Genomic DNA, 22,182 nt, shown 5'->3' with positions numbered 1-22,182 from the left:
CCTCCTCCTCTTCTTCCTCTTCCTCCTCTTCCCCCTACTCTTCCTCATACTCTTCCTCTTCCTCCTCTTCCTCTTCCTCCTACTCTTCCTCTTCCTCCTCCTCCTCTTCCTCCTCCTCCTCTTCTTCCTCTTCCTCCTACTCTTCCTCCTCCTCCTCTTCTTCCTCTTCCTCCTCTTCCCCCTAATCTTCCTTGTACTATTCCTCTTCCTCCTCCTCTTCCTCTTATTCCTCTTCCTCCTACTCTTCCTCTTCCTTCTCCTCCTCTTCCTCCTCCTCCTCTTCCTCCTCCTCCTCTTCTTCCTCTTCCCCCTACTCCTTCTCCTCCTTGTCCATAGTGTAAATTACAAGGAGTCCGCAGCTGTCAAAGTGACATATTAGCTCATTACTCTTTCCCCCTCGGCCTGTCAAAACAATGGGGTCGGATGCTGCTTCCCCTCCTCCATTCTAATTATCTTTCTCCCTCATTCTATCTGTCTGTCTATCTCTGTCTCACAGGTACACATAAATACAAGAATACATGGTATAAATTACCTAGGATAACCCAAGAAACCCAGACAAAGTGCTATACTCTGCTTGAAGATGTGAGTAAAAGTGATGACGCAGTCTTGTGGCTCTCTGAGACAGAGAGCTAGATGGATAGACAGGGAGCTTGACAGACAGGCAAATAGACAGACAGAAATGTTAGTATACCAGCAAAAACAAAGGGAGGGCGATGTTCATCTCATCTTTTGGCATCAGCTCTACCCTCATTTACCCTCATCAAACGTCAGCACTTATCAGATGTTATCTCCCCTTATCTTGTTACTGTCATGGGTGAACATTTATTATTACATATTATTATTATTACCTATTATTATTATTATGTATTATTATTATTATTATTATTATTATTATTATTATTATTATTATTATGTATTATTATTATTATGTATTATTATTATGTATTATTGTTTTCATTACGTATTCTTCTTCTTCCTCCTCCTCCTCTTCCTCCTCCTCCTCTTCTTCCTCCTCCTCCTCCTCTTCTTCTTCCTCCTCCTCCTCCTCCTCCTCCTCTGCCTCCTCCTCCTCTTGCCTCCTCCTCCTCTTGCCTCCTCCTCCTCTTGCCTCCTCCTCCTCTTGCCTCCTCCTCCTCTGCCTCCTCCTCCTCCTCCTCCTCCTCCTCCTCCATTCTTGGAACAAGTTTGAAGAGCTTGTAGTTCATAATCACTATCATTATCATCACCAATGCTCACATCTGAGTCTGGGATTTTGGGAAATAGGAGTTTCCTCTTTGATTCTGGTACAACTGAACGACGGCCCAGCACCAGAGGTGGAAGGCTGTGGGTTGTCTGGGTTTTCCTCACTATTACCCATATTATGGTCATTAGTTTCGGTCAAAACCTCACCAGAACCTTGAAACTCATCTTCACTGTCACTTCCATCTGTATTAGAACTGTCACTGGGGAACAAAAGTGTCCCAATTCGCCGAGGAGTGAGGAACTTCTTACCACAGGGCACGGTGGAAATTGTGTACTATGATGGCATTCCCACAATGCACCACTGGGTCCCAGATTTTTTTCCTACTGCGCACACCCACCACACAGACCCATTCTCTCACATCTAGGCTTATCAGCCTTTTCCTGTGAGATTTGAGGCCGCTAGAATTTATGCATACTAGTACGACAAAAACCCCTATGCGTAAGACGTACTAGTACGACGAAAACCCTCAAAGGGTTAAACCTAGACAGCAGTGTGTACACATGCGTAATAAGGCAAATAGATTACTGGGATTTATATCAAGAAGTGTAAGCAACAGAAATCCAGTGGTTATATTACAGCTTTATAGATCATTAGTAAGGCCTCACTTAGATTATGCAGCTCAGTTCTGATCTCCATATTACAGATTGGATATAAATTCGTTAGAAAACATTCAGCTTAGAATGACTAAGTTAATACATAGCATTAGATATCTTTCATATGAAGAAAGATTTAAGTCTCTTTATTTATATACACTTGTAAGACGACTGAGGGGAGACATGATCGAAGTGTATAAGTGGAAGATGGGTATTAACAGAGGGGGATATAAATAAGGTTTTGAGGATATCCCTCCAAGAGAGAACCCACAATAATGGATTCAAATTAGATAAGTTTAGATTTAGAAAGGATATAGGGAAGTAGTACTGGTTTGGTAATAGGGTAGTTGATGAGTGGAACAGTCTGCCTAGTAGGGTTATCGAAGCTAAAACCTTTGGTAATTTCAAATTTAGGTTGGATAAATACATGAGTGAGAGGGGTTGGATTTGAGTAGGACTTGCCCGAAAGTAACTAGAATTATCAAAGTTTATTGCTTGGGTAGTGTTTATTCTGTTAGTGGGTTGGATTTGTGAAGGGCCAACAGGTCTACTGCAGTGTTCCTCATTTCTTATGTTCTTATGTAGATGAGTGGAACAAACTCGCAAGTAGCATTATTGGGTAGTTTTAAAAATAGGTTGGACAAGTACATGAGTGGGTGTGAATTGGACATGCCTAGCATAGGTCAGTAGTCCTGCTTTAGTGCTCATCCTTACCTGTGTTCTTTGTTTCTGGACTTTGTCTGGACAACAGATTTTGTCCGATAAATCTGAGTTCCATTAAATCAAGGTCAGTTAAATTGAGGTTTTACTGTACATGTTAAAGTTTGCTTATGTGACTGTCATTATACAGTACCTTCTTGCTTGTCTTGCATAACTTTAACTTATTTGTTACACACACAGTTTGTGTGCCACTTGTGTGAGTGTGGACCCCTGCTGTGTGTCTTGCTGTTTGCATTTTTTCCCCATTGCCTAAAATTTTTTTACTCAGTATTATTTTGTATGAACTCTTACTGGGTATTCAATATCTTTCATAATAAAACAACAAAATACACTATTTTATTTAAGTTCTGTGCTTGGCTTATCATTGTATATTCATATTAATTATTAATCTAGGCAAGATATTCTAATCATTAATCTTGTAAATACTGTACATCACATGGTGGAGGTATTTCCACTTTATATCACAGATTTCAATTTTTGTTTTTCATTATAATATGAATGTAGTCTTCCCAGATAACCAAATATATTTAAGTTTATTTTAGAAATAATATAAATGTAAGTTGTAGTCCCTTCATGGGAGGTCCCCTCAAGGAAGGTTCCTTGATGCTGGTGAGGGGGCTCTTGATCTAGGGAATTGGATCTGTACTTCAGTTCCCTGAATTAAGCCTGAATATTTTCCACATCATCCCCTCCCCCCCCAGGTGCTGTATAATCCTATGGGTCTAGTGCTTCCCCCTTGATTATAAGAAAAATAATCATGGGAGGTACCTTGATGCTGGTTAAGGGCTGTTTATCCAAGAAATTAGAGCTACCCTCCCCTTCCTTGGATCAAACCCAATTATTTCCCATTTCTAGGTTTCCCATTATGGGTTTAGCCCCTTTTCCATGATATACTAATAATGTAAGTCACAGACGATCTTAGCCTTGTAATAATAGAGTATATAATTCTTTAATACGAGAATATTTAATTGCAAAAAAGCTTATTAATTGTATTTGTTACTGGTGTGTCTCCTGCTTACTTGATTGATGCTTATATTGTTTTATTAAAAGTTTTTTTTTCTTTTCAGATGTTTGAAGACCTGTCATTCCAGTGAGCAGTTAAACTATAATTCAGCCTCGGATACATCTGAAAGATACTTCACTCCATATGAGAGAGACTGTAATGGCCTTGATACTGGTGATGACCTGGAAAACTTTCATGATTCAGTGGTAATTACTTTATAGATTATATGTAGTAATACTGTATTGTATGGCATGGTTATTCTCAGAAAAAATTCACCTTAAGTTCACTTTATACACTTATTAATGTTGTTACAGTACTTGTGCATTATATGTTTTTTCATAGCCTTTGCATTGTTTTATAGTGAAAATAAATATATAGTTGAGACCTGCTTTTATGGTCCTTTTTAAAATAGTTGTTAGTGAATGTGGTGTGAGTGAGTAAAATATGAAAGGAACTTTTTTCATAAGACTAGCCATAATAAATTGTAATTTGATGTAATTAGGGAATCTAAAGTCATGATTTTATATTGGACTCCGATTTTTATGTTGCAGCTGGAATAACGTTTTACTAAGTCATCTTTATTTTAAATAAAGATTTCAGCCTTGGAAAATGCTTTTGTATGGCTCAGGGTCATGTAAAAATGAAACATACATTTGACTTATTGGAATCTCATTAGTTCATCTGTCTACTATATACAGTAACAAAGATTATTTTTTCTGGTTGTAGGAGAGAGCAGACATTACATCTTTAAGGTCAGATAATACAATTAACACAACTGGTAAGGCATCAAACATTACTGGAGACACCTTCTCTATATCCAGTGGTGATACCATCAACAACTTTGATATCGGAACAATGGAACCTAAGGTATGTAAGAGCATAGGCAATGGGGAAAACCAGAATGCAATATTTTACAAGCTGGTTTTGTCACTTGACAAGAAAGACTTTCATAATAAAATGCTTAATTTTATGAACTGGGTCTCTTGAGACCAAAGTCATGCCAGTTTCTCAAAAAAAAAAAAAAAGCATAGTTGAACCTCCAAATTCACATACTTGGATTTTTTTGTTTTCAACAAGTTGGCTGCCTCCCACCGAGGCAGGATGACCCAAAAAGAAAGAAAATCCCCAAAAAGAAAATATATACTTTCATCATTATCATCCAACACTTTCACCTCACTCATACATAATCGCTGTCTTTGCAGAGGCGCCCAGATACAACAGTTTAGAAGCATATATAAAGATATATAACATATCCTTCCAAACTGCCAATATCCCAAACTCCTCCTTTAAAGTGCAGGCATTGTACTTCACATTTCTAGTACTCAAGTCCGGCTGTATAAAAATAAATGGTTTCCATGAATCCCTTCACTGAATATTACCCTGCTCATACTCCAACAGCTCATCAAGTCCCAAAAACCATTTGTCTCCATTCACTCCTACCTAACATGCTCACGAACACTTGCTGGAAGTCAAAGCCCCTTGTCCACAAAACCTCCTTTACCCCCTGCCTCCAACCTTTTTGAGGATGACCCCTACCCTGCCTTCCTTACCCTACAGATTTATACACTCTCTGTCATTCTACTTTGATCCATTCTCTCTAAATGACCAAACCACCTCAACAACCCCTCTTCAGCTCTCTTTATTTCCACACTCCGAATTTTCTGCAAGGAGCATAATATAATGGTAGTGGGTTGTGTCAGCCAACTTTTATATTGTTTTAATGTCACCTTTGAACCATTTATACCATTTTTAGTATATTTTTAAATGTTTATACAGTAATGTACTGTATATTGAAATGAACAGAATAGAAATCGGCTGTAATATACATTACATATTTAGGTATTCATACTGGTCAGAGAACCCATCTTAAGTCAGAGTCGTTGCTAAACGAGTACTTCGCTAAGTGACGAGAGGCTGTACATAATTACATGTTCATGTTGCAGTAAATAATTAGCTGGGTGTTAGTTGAATGTTGTGCATAGTATCCTGAGAAAGGGTGGTGATAATACAGCATACCTTAGATAAGGCTGAGCGTTCAAATGACTTCAGGTAGGCTAACGGCTCTTAGACTGTAAAATCAAAATTGTATAATAAATATTGCATTGCAGATCTCGGTCGATCAAGCACACATGGATGAAATGTGCCTCAAAGTTAAAGAATTGAAAATTCGACGCAAGTCCAGCAGTAAAGAGAGTTTATTGGATACACAGTGTTCCAATAAAAAGCGAGGCTCAACAGAGACTCTTCACACATTCAATGACCGAGCTGCAGATGGGGAAGAAGATGAATGTAGAAAGAAAACAAAATATATGAAGAAATTAAAGCAAGAGTGGATTGCAAGAAGTCTAACAACACTTGCTCCTCGGTAAGTTTTTCCCCATTCTCTATATACAGTTTATTCCATCTCAGAAACATGTCTCTCAGTTGCATTTAGGATGCACTTCCTAATTTGAAGAATAAAAAGCATAATACTATTGCTAGAAAAATTTACAATTTTATTTGTTTTGGAATTTTCTACTACAGTATTAGAATACAGTATTATATTTTCATTATCACTAAAAGTATCTTGACAAATAATACTACTTCCAACTTCAGGAAAAAATAAAATATCTTAAAACAAATAGTTGATGGTTGGTTAACATGGTACTTATATTCCTGAAAACAGCACATAAAAACAAAGTGTATAAAATGAACCAATGAACAAAAGGGAAAAAAATAGTGTATATTCCTTAGAAGCCCAGGAAAAAAAAAAAAGCCAACCAAATTATTGTAGGTCTTCAAATTGTAAAAAAAAAAAAAAAAAAAAAAATAATTAACTGTAGGTTAATGTAGTGATGTACATCAGTCAAAGATTCTGCATCCACATCTCTGCTAACAGATGGAGGTGCTTTATTGAACTGTCACTTAACACTAGTTATGTTCCTGAAAATGCTGTGCTAGGTAAAAAATCATGTTAGATGAACTGCAGAACTTGTGGGAAAAATAGGGTTATGTTCCTGGGAGCCCCCAAAAAGTCAAACGACTTGTTTTTTAGACCAACAGATCTTACAAAAATAAAAATGAATATGTAATTGTAGTTCATTGTCGTGATATATTACTGCTGAAGACTGCAAATGCAATAGAAATAATAGTATTTCTTACCTTAAATTGTGGGTAATGGTGTTTGTGGATGATTGTGAAGAGAGTGGATATGCATGGTGTGGCCCTACTGGGCTGAGGTGGATGGTTGTTGATTGTCACCAGGAGTGGATAGTTGAGGTTCTGGTACTGAAGTCGATGGTTGTATTGGAGTGTGTATAAATTCTGTAATGGATCTCTGGGCTCTTTTACCCTGCAGTACATTATACAGCTGATGGTAAGGCATCATCAGCTGGTCTAGACCCCTTTTTAAAGCACTGCTTCTAGATTTGTCAGGGTTCTCTTCAGTGAAAAAGTCTGTAACTTTACCAATAATATGGTACTGCTCACATAACTGTTGCAATGTTAACTGTTTTTCTTCAGGTTCTTCTTCATCATCATCTTCTGTTATCTCCCTCCCTTGTATCTGTGCATCGAGCTCTGCCAACATTTCCTCTGGACTCCTGTCTTCATCATCATTATCTTCTAAGAGCTCATTCACATCTTCTTCATTCATATCTTCAAAACCATCACCTGGTAATCTCCTTGCCAGCTGAAAAGTTTCCTGACCCTGACTCTCAAGCAAGGGAAAACCAGGAAAGAATTAACTACAGAAGGCCATAACTTTCCCCAGTCTGCATTTAATGTTGATTGGGGCACTTCATTCCATGCACTTCTAGCATAGCTGATAGCATCTGCAATGCTTAATTCATTCCAGAAGCTAGGTACTGCCAAGTTGGAATCAGAGTCCATTGATGCAACTAGTTTTTTCATAACTTTTTTGTGTAGTTAAACTTGAATGGCTTAATAACTCCCTGATCCAGTGGCTGAATTAGAGATATATTTGGAGGTAAAAATATAACTTTTACATGTGGGGTCACATACAGCAAAGTTTGTGGATGAGTACAGGAATTATCAAGAATGAAGAGAGCCATGAGTGCAAGGTTCTTGCTGTGCAAGTAAAACTTGGCTTCAAAAATAAAGTGATGCTTAAACCAGTCAATAAATATTTCCTGTCATCCATGCTGACTGGTTTGATCTCCAAATTACTGGTGAGGTGTTTTTATCTACACCTTTCAAAGGACGAGGATTCTTAGAGCGGTAAATAACCATGGGCTTACACTTGAAATCACCTGTTATTGACTACTTGTGCATATTTTTACTGTTCACTTTAGGATTTTTTAAGCAAAATTAGAGAAGATTTTGATAAGCTTGAGCAGCAAGCAAAAGCCACCTTACCAAATGTTAACTACAGAACTGTCACAAGGAGACAGAGAATAAGAAAATGGCAAGGAAATGATGGAAGTGCACCTGGTCCTGATGCCTTAGATGAACTCTCTTCAAGAGTTAAGTTTAGGATAAAATCCTTTATTCCTATACTAGATGCACTTAACCCTTTGAGGGTCGAGAGGGCCTCTCCCAAACTCGTTCTCAGGGTCGAAAAATTTTCAAAAAATATATATATATATACATATATATATATATATATATCTTTCTTCTTTCAACACACCGGCCGTATCCCACCGAGGCGGGGTGGCCCAAAAGGAAAAACGAAAGTTTCTCCTTTTACATTTAGTAATATATACAGGAGAAGAGGTTACTAGCCCCTTGCTCCCGGCATTTTAGTTGCCTCTTACAACACGCATGGCTTACGGAGGAAGAATTCTGTTCCACTTCCCCATGGAGATAAGAGGAAATAAACAAGAATAAGAACTAGAAAGAAAATAGAAGAAAACCCAGAGGGGTGTGTATATATGTGCTTGTACATGTATGTGTAGTGTGACCTAAGTGTAAGTAGAAGTAGCAAGACGTACCTGAAATCTTGCATGTTCATGAGACAGAAAAAAGGACACCAGCAATCCTACCATCATGTAAAACAATTACAGGCTTTCGTTTTACACTCACTTGGCAGGACGGTAGTACCTCCCTGGGCGGTTGCTGTCTACCAACCTACTACCTATATATATATATATATATATATATATATTTTCTTGTGAAATGATAGAGAATCTTTTTCTGAGCATAATGACACCAAAAGTATGAAATTTTATGGAAAACTTAAGAAATTATGCTCTCGCAAAATTAGCAGTCTCAGAGTTGGTGATTTCGCCCACTTTGAGCCCTATTTTCGGCCAATTCCAATGTTGCAATTGACTAAAATCATAGCTATTTCCCTAAAACTCCATCTGTTCTATCGATTGAGTACAAGAATCCGCCCATTTACCGATTTCAACTACCCAATAAAGTGGTCAGAAATTGGCAATTTGGGCAATTTCACACAAATTTCAAAAGATGCCAATCTTGAAATAGGGTCCAGAATAAACACGACAGACATTCATGGCACTAAAATAACATTTTATCTGCTCATTAGTCACGTCTCTAGGCCCCTTTTACATTACTTTTGCTTTCCGTTTTGAATTTTTATTCTCACAGAAAATAGAAGGTTTTCTATTATGTATACTACTGCATCATTGTAAAAATGTTATAAATGATATCAGCACAATTGTGAAAGAATATTAGACTCGCCAGTTAACATGTATTGGATGCGTGGCTTGATTTGTTTACTCTTGAACATCGGCAAAAATCAATCATTTCTGCTACTTTGTGCTCAATTTCAAGGTACTTTTTCATCATGAAACCAATCAAAATCACCTCTAATTCTGTAATATATCTTCCATTCTATCAAATGAAATCAAGGAAATGAGAATACAGCCATAAATACCATATGAAAATACACTAGAAAGTCGGTGTTTTAAACCAAAAACGCAGTCGAAGTTTTTTTTTTCTCATTATGCACAGCGTGCTTCAGGATTTTTTTTATACTGTGCACACTGACCACACAAACCCATTCTTTCATATGTAGGCCTACCAGCTTTCTTCCACCAGATTTGAAGGTACAGTGGACCCCCGCATAGCGACCTTAATCCGTGCAAGAGGGCTGATTGTTATGCGAAATGTTCGGTATGCGAATGAATTTTCCCCATAAGAAATAATGGAAATCAAATTAATCTGTGCAAGACACCCAAAAGTATGAAAAAAAAATTTTACCACATGAAATATACATTTTCCTACACACAAAGAGAAGGATACATGCACAATAGTAGAGTAGTACATGCACAATATATATTGTGCATGTACTACTCTACTAAATGAAGAATAAATGACACTTACCTTTATTGAAGATGCAGCAATGACTGATGAGACACTGTGTCCTGGGAGTGCCTTTTCCTCCTGAGTACAGTAGGTCCTGTTTGGCATTTTCTTCCAGAACAGGCCTTATCACACTGTGTATGCCACTACGATTCTTAAATCTCTCAAACCAACCTCTGCTGGCTTTAAATTCACCAATATGAGCACTAGTTCCAGGCATTTTTCCCTGTTCACCTGGGTGTTAGTCGACTAGTGTGGGTTGCATCCTGGGAGACAAGATTAAGGACCCCAATGGAAATAAGTTAGACAGTCTTCGATGACACTGACTTTTTTGGGTTATCCTGGGTGGCAAATCCTCTGGGGTTAATTGTTTCTTGGTATTCTAAATAAGCCACACCAACAACGGTGCTACAGCAGCAGCAGCAGCTGACGGTGGTACAGCAGCAACAGACGATGCTACAGCAGCAACAGACAATGCTACAGCAGCAGCAGACGATGCTACAGCAGCAGCAGACGATGCTACAGCAGCAGCAGACGATGCTACAGCAGCAGCAGACAATGCTACAGCAGCAGCAGACGATGCTACAGCAGCAGCAGCAGCTGACGGTGGTACAACAGCAGCAGCAGCTGACAGTGCAGCAGCAGCTGTACCACCAATAGTAGCGATGGTTGATTGGGGTTTATTATACAACCTGGCCAGCTCGGAGACACGCACTCCACTTTCATACTTATCAATGATCTTTTTCTTCATCTCTATAGTAATTCTCACCCTTATTGCTGTAGGGTTGGCACTAGAAGCTTTCTTGGGGCCCATGGTCACTTATTTTCCAGAAAAAATCACCAAAAACACTGTAATAATACGAAATGTTCCGATTGTATGCTTGGATGTTACTGCGGAGGCTGGCTGGTAAACAATGCCACCGGCGGAACATGTGAGCGTGGCTCAGGCCGCACATTGGACGCGTCTCGGACGAAGGGCGGTGAGCGGGTTTTTGGGCGGTATGCGAGGCAAAATTTTTGCGAAAAAAGCGAGCGGTATGCGGATTGTACGGTATGCGATGCGTGCGGTATGCGGGGGTCCACTGTACTAGAATTTAGGCGTACAAGTACGTGACCGACCTTGGCTGCAATGACATACTTGTACGTGACCGACCCTCAAAGGGTTAACTGTCCAAACGTATATCTATGTTCTTACCACTAGTGCTTCAAACGTAGATCTACGTTTTATTTTTCCTGCCTCCAAATTTTGCACGATTGGCCTGAGATGCCTGGTCAGCATAGAATGGGTCTTAACACTCGGTGTGCACAGTACAGCCTCTCCTCAGTTAGTGATGTGACTTACGACGGGAGCTCTGACCAGTTTGCATACCTAAATAATGTATATTAGAACTGATTTCCTCTATTCTGTTTATTATGCTATATAGTACACAACTGTATAAACGTTTAAAAATATACAAGAAACATTATGAATGGTGCAAAGGGGACATTAAAACAATATGAAAGGTGGTTGACACAAACCCACTACAGTGGACCCCCGGTATTCGATGGCATCGGTATTTGATAAATCCAGTATTCGATGCATTATATCGCAAAAAAATTTTCCTCAGTATTCGATTGAAAACCCGGTATTCGATACAATTCGTACGAGACCTGTCCACGTGTGGCCTGAACTGCCCCATGTGTGCCAGTGTTTACAAGCCAGCCAGTGTGTGCGCATCTAAGGATACATTCGGTACATTCCATATTATCACTGTTTGGTGCTTGTTTCTGCAAAATAAGTCACCATGGGCCCCAAGAAAGCTTCTTGTGCCAACCCTTCGAGAAAAAAGTCGCTAATGACTTATGAAATGAAGAAAGAGATAATTGCAAAGTACGAAAGTGGAGTGCGTGTGTCAGAGCTGGTTAGGTTGTATAATAAACCCCAATCAACCATCTCTACTATAGTGACCAGGAAAATGGCAATCAAGGAAGCTGTTCTTGCAAAAGGTGCAACTGTGATTACGAAACAGTGACCACAAGTGTTAGAAAATGTTGAGAGATTGTTATTGGTGTGGATAAATGAAAAACAGATAGCAGGAGATAGCATCTCTCAAGCGATCATTTGTGAAAAGGCTAGGCAGTTGCATGACGATTTGGTAAAGAAATTGCCTGCAACTAGTGGTGATGCGAGTGAATTTAAGGCCAGCAAAGGTTGGTTTGAAAGATTTAAGAATTGTAGTGGCATACATAGTGTGATTAGGCATGGTGAGGCTGCCAGTTATGTTGTGCGACAGAAGTCCAGTGACTCTCAAGCTGGTCCTAGTGGCATTAAAAGAAGAAGGGAAGTAACCCCAGAAAAGGACTTGCTACCTCAAGTCCTAATGGAAGGGAATTCCCCTTCTAAACACTAACACCTCTCCCCTCCTCCCATCCCATCAATCATCACCAGATCTTCATTAAAGGTAAGTGTCAATTATTTTATTGTTATTGTAATTATTCTTTTGCATTAAACTTAATATTTCATGTAGTAATTTTTTTTTTTTCATACTTTTGGGTGTCTTGCACGGATTAATTTGATTTCCATTATTTCTTATGAGGAAAATTGATTCAGTTTTCGATATTTTCGGTATTCGATGAGCTCTCAGGAACGGATTAATATCGAATACCGGGGGGTCCACTGTATATATAAAAGGCTTTATGAGAAAACAAATCAACTTATTACTGTAATATCTGTTTCAGAAATTCAGAATTAATTATGTCACAAAAGAAAAGTGAAAAGTGTTAATGAAACACAAGAGATCCTCCATAAATCAGGATGGAGAGAGGATATGAAGTATTTGCACCATCTGACATGAGTGTTTAGATATTTTGTAGAAAAAAGGGGCACTTTTCTTTGATTAACATTCAGAAAATTCCAAACATCAGCAATGCAAGGTGGAATTCAAGAGCCATTCTAGCTATTCTTGCATTCATTCTTATACCTACAAGATGGAAGACTTTGGAGAAGATATGCAGATTCATTTCATACATCTGAGCAGATTATTGGTTTACTGATCAGATGTACAATGAAAATGACTAAGAATTTGTCAGAAATATTAAAACCTTACAAAAAAAGCACTGAACTCGTTGAAAAATCACTGGTAGCAGGAGCCATCCACACTCAATATACCAAGAAGTAATCAGTGTGCTGATGTGCAATCAAAGTTATGCAGGAACTGTATGCCGCCCGCAGAAAACAAAAACTGCAACTTCAGTTTATTCTAAACAATAAGTAGTAGTAGGTTGGTAGACAGCAACCACCCAGGGAGGTATTACCGTCCTGCCAAGTGAGTGTAAAACGAAAGCCTGTAATTGTTTTACATGATGGTAGGATTGCTGGTGTCTTTTGTCTGTCTCATAAATATGCAAGATTACAGGTACATCTTGCTACTTCTACTTACACTTAGGTCAAACTACACATACATGTACACATTTATTTATACATGCTCAACTAAGTTTTCTTTGATTTTATCTTAGTTTGTTCTTATTATTTTTCCTTTTATATCCATGGGGAAGTGGAATAAGAATCTTTCCTCTGTAAGCCATGCGTGTTGTAAAAGTCAACTAAAATACTGGGAACAATGGGCTAGTAACCCCTTTTCCTGTAAAAATTACTAAAAAGAATAAGAAGAAAATTGTCAAAGTGGGAAGTCTGAATGTGCGTGGATGTTGTGCGAATGATAAGAAAGAGATGATTGTGGATGTTATGAATGAAAAGAAGCTGGATAACCTGGCTTTAAGTGAAACAAAGCTGAAGGGGGTGGGTGAGTTTCAGTGGAGAGGAATTTATGGGATTAGGTTAGGGGTTTCTAATAGAGTTAGAGCTAAAGAAGGAGTAGCAATAATGTGAAGGATAAGCTATGGCAGGAAAAGAGGGACTAAAAATGTATTAATTCAAGGATTATGTAGAGTAAAATAAAGGTTGGATGTGTGAAATGGGTTATTGTAAGCGTGTATGCACCTGGAGAAGAGAGAAGTGTAGAGGAGGGAGAGAGATTTTGGGAAATGTTGAGTAATTGCATGGGGAGTTTTGAACCAAGTGTGAGAGTATTTGTAGTTGGGGATTTTAATGCTAAAGTGGGAAAAAATGTTGTGGAGAGAGTAGGGGTGCCAGGGGTAAATGAAAATGGGGAGGAAATGAAAATGGGAGGAACTTTTAAATGTCAACAAAGAAAGGGAGGTGGTAATTTCATGCACTGGCCAGGGAGGTATATGATCTTTTAGGAGTGAAGAAGAGCAGGATGTGAGTGTGGGGAAGGTGCGTGAGGCATTACGTAGAATGAAAGGGGGTAAAGCAGCTGGAACTGACGGGATCATGAAAGAAATGTTAAAAGCAGGGGGGGGACATAGTGTTGGAGTGGTTGGTAATTTTGTTTAATAAATGTATGAAAGAGGGGAAGGTACCTAGGGATTGGCAGAGAACGTGTATAGTCCCTTTATATAATGGGAAGGGGGACAAAAGAGATTGTAAAAATTTTAGAGAAATAAGTTTACTGAGTATACCAGAAAAAGTGTACGGTAGGGTTATTACTGAAAGAATTAGAGGTAAGACAGAATGTAGAATTGCGGATGAGCAAGAAGGTTTTAGAGTGGGTAGGGGATGTGTAGATCAAGTGTTTACATTGAAGCATATATGTGAGCAGCATTTAGATAAAGGTAGTGAAGTTTTTATTGCATTTATGGATTTAGAAAAGGCATATGATAGTTATAGGTAGTAGGTTGGTAGACAGCAACCACTCAGGGAGGTACTACCGTCCTGCCAAGTGAGTGTAAAACGAAAGCCTGCAATTGTTCTACATGATGGTAGGATTGCTGGTGTCTTTTGGCTGTCTCATAAATATGCAGATTACAGGTATTTCTTGCTACTTCTACTTACACTTAGGTCACACTACACATACATGTACAAGCATATATATACACACACCCCTCTGGGTTTTCTTCTATTTTTTCTAGTTCTTGTTCTTGTTTATTTCCTCTTACCTCCATGGGGAAGTGGAACAGAATTCTTCCTCCGTAAGCCATGCGTGTTGTAAGAGGCGACTAAAATGCCGGGAGCAAGGGGCTAGTAACCCCTTCTCCTGTATATATTACTAAATGTAAAAGGAGAAACTTTCGTTTTTCCTTTTGGGCCACCCTGCCTCGGTGGGATATGGCCGGTGTGTTGAAAGAAAGAAAGATATGATAGAGTGGATAGGGGAGCAATGTGGCGGATGTTGCAAGTATATGGAATATGTGGTAAGTTACTAAATGCTGTAAAGAGTTTGTATGAGGATAGTGAGGCTCAGGTTAGGGTGTGAAGAAGAGAGGGAGACTACTTCCCGGTAAAAGTAGGTCTTAGACAGGGATGTGTGATGTCACCATGGTTGTTTAATATACCAGGATTTGGAGTGTTCTACAAACTGTTTCAGAAATTTCTTAACAGTTCTAGAAACTGGAAAAGTTTACAGTGACATGAATGTCAAATATTGACAATAAAACCCACACTGTTAGGCTATATATGTACCCTGCAAATATATTGTCAGACAAGTGGTGCTCACTGATTCACTCCTCAGTGAAATACAATGAGAAGATAACAGTAGTAGATGCCAGTATATAGAATTACCAATTAGTAATTTTCTGAGTTGCTACGTATGATTACTAACGTAAATATATGGACTCAAGTCCGGGATTCAGGGAAACCGGCAGGCCAGACTTGAGTCCTGGAGATGGGAAGTACAGTGCCTGCACTCTGAAGGAGGGGTGTTAATGTTGCAGTTTAAAAACTGTAGTGTAAAGCACCCTTCTGGCAAGACAGTGATGGAGTGAATGATGGTGAAAGTTTTTCTTTTTCGGGCCACCCTGCCTTGGTGGGAATCGGCCAGTGTGATAATAAAAAAAATAATAAAAAAATAATATTTTTCACTAATTTGAGTTGCCAATTAGTACTTTCCTGAGTTGCTACTTATGAGTAGTAATGCAGATATATGGTGATTCGTAGTTTTTATTTAGGGGTGACCTTTTCTGAAAACTTAGAGGAATTAGGGACTTTTTCATTGCTTTTAAAAAAAATCCATCGATTTATGACACAGGAAATGTTTTATTTGGAGACAAAGGTAAAAAAGTTATAGCCCTATAATGTGTACATTAACCCTTAAACTGTCCAAACGTAGATCTACGTTCACGTGCCCAGCGCTCTGACTATTTTGAAAAAAAAAATAAAAAAATTGTAAATGAAGAGAGCATTATTCTACATAATGTAAGATAAAAAAAAAATTTAGGATCAGTACTTACCAAGATATAAGCCCACAAAGTTGGCATTGGATGCTTACCTGATGGCAACATTGAGTCCTGCAGCTTGCAGAAGTGTTTATCTGTTTGTCTGTCTATTTGTCTGTCTAGCTCTATCTCTTTATCTCTGTCTCTGCTTATCTATCTTTCTATCTGCTTGTATGTCTGTCTTCCTGTATCAAAATTGAAAGGATGTTGCACATGGGTTATTATCGAGGTTTTTGAAATACATGACATCAGTGAATCCCTGGTGTTTGCCACGCTGTTTGCTTTAGCTGGGGCTCAATTGAACTGGTGCTCCCACAAGGTACTAAGTTGTCTCAGATTTTTTTTAATACTGCACTCACTGAGTGTTAAGACCCATTCTATACTGACCAGGCATCTCAGGCCAATCATCCCAAATTTGTAGGCAGAAAAAATAAAACATTGATCTACATTTGGAGCGCTAGCAGTAAGAACATAGATCTATGTTTGGATAGTTAAGGAGTTAAACAAATTCGTTGCTAAGTGAGGAGCATACTATAAGGGTAGTTGGTTTGCGTCAACCATTTTGATATTGTTTTAATGTCACTTTTGCACAATTTATAACATTTCTGGTATATTTTTAAATGTTTATACAGTAGTGTACTGTATACTGAAATAAACAGAATAGAGGAAATCAGCTCTGATATACATTATTTAGGTATAAATACTGGTCAGAGAGCCTATCATAAGTTCGAGGCATCGATAAACGAGCACGTCACGAAGCGAGGAGAGACTGTACTGTATTCATTTAAAAACTATTTTATTTTTTATTTGGTTAACCTTTTTACTGTCAACACCCTAAATTGAAAACCCCTACTCTCTTATCATTTTGAAAAAAAAAATATCTTCTACAATAGAGAATTTTTTTTCTAAAGGTAATGACACCAAAAGTGCAAAATTTTCTATAAAACTTAGGGAATTACACAGATGCAAAATTCTTGGTTAGGAACACTTTACACATCAGAGATGTGCACTTTGAGGCACATTTTGGGCTAATTTCAGTACTCAAACAAACCCAATTTCTGGCTATTTCACTAGTATGCCTTCTGTACTATTGATTGAGTGCAGGAAACTGCACTGGTAATTTGGCCAATTTTACACTATTTTCAACAAATTCCAATTGAAAAACAGAACCTGAAACAAGCATTGTAGGCATTCCAGCCATTAACCCTTAAACTGTCCAAACATAGATCGTCCACGTGCGGGGGGCTCCGAACGTAGGTCTACGTATTTTTTTACATGCTTTCAAATGGGGAAAATCAAGGTCGGAGCGCTACGCACGTGAATGTAGATCTACGTTTGGACAGTTTAAGGGTTAAATAAATCTTCCTTCTGTTCATTAATGATGTCCCTAGGCCTCTTCTGTATAACTCTTGCCCTTTATTTTGAATACACCATCACACAAAAAAATATGTATTTCCTCATTTCTTGGTTAATAAGTCATGACCAAGAATGCTTGGTGGTTTAGGACATCCCGATAATTGAAGCAGACCCAGAAAACAGACCAAACGGGATAGGGGGAACTCTACGCTTCCTCAGAAATATTGCAAGAAATTTATTATTTCCACCATTGTAAGGCCTACTTCAGACCTGGAACCAGTGTCTTCAGTCTATCAATTGGCTCCAAGAAATAGCAAATAAAACCATAAAAAACATCATAGAAAATGCCCCAAAGTTGATACTTTAAAGCAAACACAAAGTCAGAGGTTGGCTCTTCCCATTATACATTGTGTGGGGCAGGATTTAATTTTTTTGTGCTGTGCATACCCACCGTACAGACTCATTCTTTCATGTCTAGGCCAAAATTTGCCACTCATAGCATATTTGATGGTCCTATGATTTATGCATAGATCAACTTCAGCACCAGTGGCCTCAATCACAGAGACAGTATGTATTATTATAATCAAAACCAGGCGCTAAACCTACCAGGGTCATAGATACAGTAAGAGAGTTAATAATCTTTTCTGCAGTAGAGCTTAATCTGTTTCTTCATTAAATAAAGTTTTCCTAGATGTAGTCTTGTAAGAGTATCTCTCCCCTTTCATACTTTTTATGTTATACTGACACCACCTTCACCACATACTCCTTCATACAGTCTTTCTGTTACTTGCCTCATTTGTTTTACTTTCTTCCTTTTATTGTGTGAATTTGTATCCCTACTTCACTAATATCTCCATTTAAATATAATGCATTATATTTTCAGTTACCAGTGCCTTAACCAGGAATGTTCCATCATGTCCAGCCTCACTAACTTTACTGCGCCAGAGTTGTTGACGGGTAATAACAAGATTACTTGTGAAAATTGTACGAAGGTACACAATCAGCTACATCCAGGTATGTAACCACTCTTTCCCTGAGCACCAGTGACTATGCAGCATTGTTTGCCAATTCTCATTGCAATATAAACTTTAGTATATACCATAATGCAATAACTTGAGCCCTCTTCATGTAATTGACAGACCTGTTCTTTTATTGTATTTTGTATATCTTGCCATCCATTGAATATGATCAAGTATGATTGATTAAATGAGTGTGCATTTTTTTTTTTTTTTTTTTTTTTTTTTTTTTAACAAGTCGGCCGTCTCCCACTGAGGCAAGGTGACCCAAAAAGAAAGAAAATCCCCAAAAAGAAAATACTTTCATCATCATTCAACACTTTTTACCTCACTCACACATGATCACTGTTTTTGCAGAGGTGCCCAGGATACAACAGCTTAGAAGCATATACATATAAAGATACGCAACATATCCCTCCAAATCGCCAATATCCCGAACCCCTCCTTTAGAGTGCAGGCATTGTACTTCCCATTTCCAGGACTCAAGTCCGGCTATATAAAAATAACCGGTTTCCCTGAATCCCTTAACTAAATATTACTCTGCTCTCACTCCAACAGCTCGTCAGGTCCCAAATACCATTCGTTTCCATTCACTCCTATTGAACACGCTCATGCACGCTTGCTGGAAGTTTTTTCCCCCTCAACCAGTTTTAGCCTAAAAGGTACTATATTTTGTGCACATTGAACCAAAACTTATCTTTCCAACTTGCCCCTTTAGTTTTGCCATTATAGGATGCCTCACTGAAGTCCTCCCACCTCAAGCTGACAGATTTCATCCAGCAAAACATCTTGCTGCTACTGTTTTACAGAAAAATTTAACTTTGAATGCCAAAAAATGTACTGTAAAAATTATATAACCTTACCTTTACCCCTTAAACGGTCCAAACGTATACAGTGGACCCCCGCATAGCGACCTTAATCCGTGCAAGAGGGCTGGCTGTTATGCGAAATGTTCGGTATGTGAATGAATTTTCCCCATAAGAAATAATGGAAATAAAATTAATCCGTGCAAGACACCCAAAAGTATGAAAAAAAAATTTTTTTACCACATGAAATGTTAATTTTAGTACACACAAACTGAAAAAGGCATGCACAATTACATGACACTTACTTTTATTGAAGATCTGGTGATGATTGATGGGATGGGAGGAGGGGAGAGAGAGTGTTAGTGTTTAGAAGGGGAATCCCCTTCCATTAAGACTTGAGGTGTCGAGTCCTTTTCTGGGGTTACTTCCCTTCTTCTTTTAATGCCACTAGGACCAGCTTCAGAGTCACTGGACTTCTTTCGCACAACATCTCTGTCCATAGTGGCCTGTACCTCTCGTTCCTTTATGATTTGTCTAAAGTGGTTCACAACATTGTCATTGTAACAGTCACCAGCACGGCTTGCAATAGCTGTGTGAGGGTGATTTTCATCAAAAAAGGTTTGCACTTCAAGCCATTTTGCACACATTTCCTTAATCTTTGAAGTAGGCAATTCCTTCAATTTCTCTCTCCCCTCCTTTGAACCAGTTTCCCCAGGTCTGGCCTCTTGCTCTTGAAGTTGATCTATCAGCTCATCAGTGGTTAGTTCTTCACTGTCCTCCTCCACCAACTCTTCCACATCCTCCCCACTAACCTCCAACCCCAAGGACTTCCCCAATGCCACAATGGATTCCTCAACTGGTATACTCCTCTCAGGGTTAGCCTCAAACCCTTCAAAATCCCTTTTGTCTACACATTCTGGCCACAGTTTCTTCCAAGCAGAGTTCAAGGTCTTCTTAGTCACTCCCTCCCAAGCCTTACCTATAAGGTTTATACAATTGAGGATATTAAAGTGATCTCTCCAAAACTCTCTTAGAGTCAGTTGAGTTTCTGAGGTCACTACAAAGCACCTTTCAAACAGAGCTTTTGTGTACAGTTTTTTGAAGTTTGCAATAACCTGCTGGTCCATGGGCTGCAGGAGAGGAGTGGTATTAGGAGGCAAAAACTTCACCTTAATGAAGCTCATGTCCCCATAAAGTCGCTCTGCCACGTCTGTAGGATGACCAGGGGCATTGTCTAACACCAGGAGGCACTTAAGTTCTATTTTCTTTTCAGTTAGGTAATCTTTGACATTGGGGGCAAATGCATGGTGTAACCAGTTATAGAAAAAGTCCCTAGTGACCCATGCCTTACTGTTTGATCTCCACAGCACACACAAATTATCCTTGAGGACATTCTTTTGCCTGAACGCTCTGGGAGTTTCAGAGTGATACACTAATAAAGGCTTAACTTTGCAATCACCACTAGCATTGGCACACATCAACAAAGTAAGCCTGTCTTTCATAGGCTTATGTCCTGGGAGTGCCTTTTCCTCCTGAGTAATGTAGGTCCTGCTTGGCATTTTCTTCCAGAACAGGCCTGTTTCATCACAATTAAACACTTGTTCAGGTTTCAGTCCTTCAGTTTCTATGTACTCCTTGAATTCCTGCACATATTTTTCAGCCGCTTTGTGGTCCGAACTGGCAGCCTCACCATGCCGTATCACACTATGTATGCCACTACGCTTCTTAAATCTCTCAAACCAACCTTTGCTGGCCTTAAATTCACTCACATCATCACTAGTTGCAGGCCTTTTTTTAATTAAATCCTCATGCAACTTCCTAGCCTTTTCGCTTATGATCGCTTGAGAGACGTTATCTCCTGCTAGCTGTTTTTCATTTATCCACACCAATAAGAGTCTCTCAACATCTTCCATCACTTGCGATCTTTGTTTCGAAAACACAGTTAAACCTTTGGCAAGAACAGCTTCCTTGATTGCCTTTCTGTTGCCCACAATAGTAGAGATGGTTGATTTGGGTTTCTTGTACAACCTGACCAGGTCGGTGATACGCACTCCACTTTCATACTTATCAATGATCTCTTTCTTCATCTCTATTGGAATTCTAACCCTTATTGCTGTAGGGTTGGAACTAGAAGCTTTCTTGGGGCCCATGGTCACTTATTTTCCAGAAACAGCACCGAAAACACTGTAATAATACGAAATATTCCGATTGTATGCTTGAATGTTACCGCGGAGGCTGGCTGGTAAACAATGCCACCGGCGGAACATATGAGGCTGGCTCAGGCCGCACATTGGACGCGTCTCGGACGAAGGGCGCTGAGCGGGTTTTTGGGCGGTATGCGGGGCAAAATTTTAGCGATCAAAGCGTCCAGTATGCGGATTGTCCGTTATGCAAGGCGTCCGGTATGCGGGGGTCCACTGTATATACGTTCTCACGCATAGCGCCCCAAACGTATATATACGTTTTATTTTTCCTGCCTTCAAATTTGGCACGTTTGGCCTGAGATGCCTTGTCAGCATAGAATGGGTCCTGACACTCAGTGTGTGCAGTATTAAAAAAATCTGGGACCACTTAGTACCTTGTGCAAGTGCCAGCTAGAGCAAATAGTGCGGCAAACACCAAGGATTCACTGATGTAATGTCATATTAACACTCCTCTTTTAAGAGGAAAGTGATGTTAACCCCAAGTTTAAGGTCTGTCTATCTCTGTTTTCCTCTATCTCTGTCTGTCTACCTGTCTCTGTCTACCTCTGTCTCTATCTGTGTCTGTCTCGGTCTATCTGTCTCTGTCTTATCTGTCTGTCTATCTCTGTCTCACAGGTACACATAAATACAAGTATACATAGTGTAAATTACCTAGGATAACCCAAAAAATCCAGACAAAGTGCTATAATCTGCTTGAAGAT

At 39.0% G+C, this 22,182-nt stretch overlaps 1 protein-coding gene across 11 annotated transcripts in view; it reads left to right on the top strand.

Annotated features, from left to right (window-relative positions):
• Usp16-45 (ubiquitin specific protease 16/45) overlaps positions 1-22,182 on the top strand; it is a gene marked incomplete in the record, with an annotated part of 416,997 nt that overhangs the window by 358,718 nt on the left and 36,097 nt on the right. For all 11 annotated transcript variants that reach the window (XM_070098356.1, XM_070098257.1, XM_070098221.1 and 8 more), the window contains 4 exon segments: positions 3,624-3,765; positions 4,286-4,426; positions 5,668-5,924; positions 18,339-18,469. In XM_070098356.1, the coding sequence (XP_069954457.1) occupies positions 3,624-3,765; positions 4,286-4,426; positions 5,668-5,924; positions 18,339-18,469 (671 nt within the window).

This window comes from Cherax quadricarinatus, chromosome 1 (assembly GCF_038502225.1).
Source record: "Cherax quadricarinatus isolate ZL_2023a chromosome 1, ASM3850222v1, whole genome shotgun sequence".
Taxonomy (NCBI): Eukaryota; Metazoa; Arthropoda; class Malacostraca; order Decapoda; family Parastacidae; genus Cherax; species Cherax quadricarinatus.
This window is presented reverse-complemented; position numbering and strand designations above follow the sequence as displayed.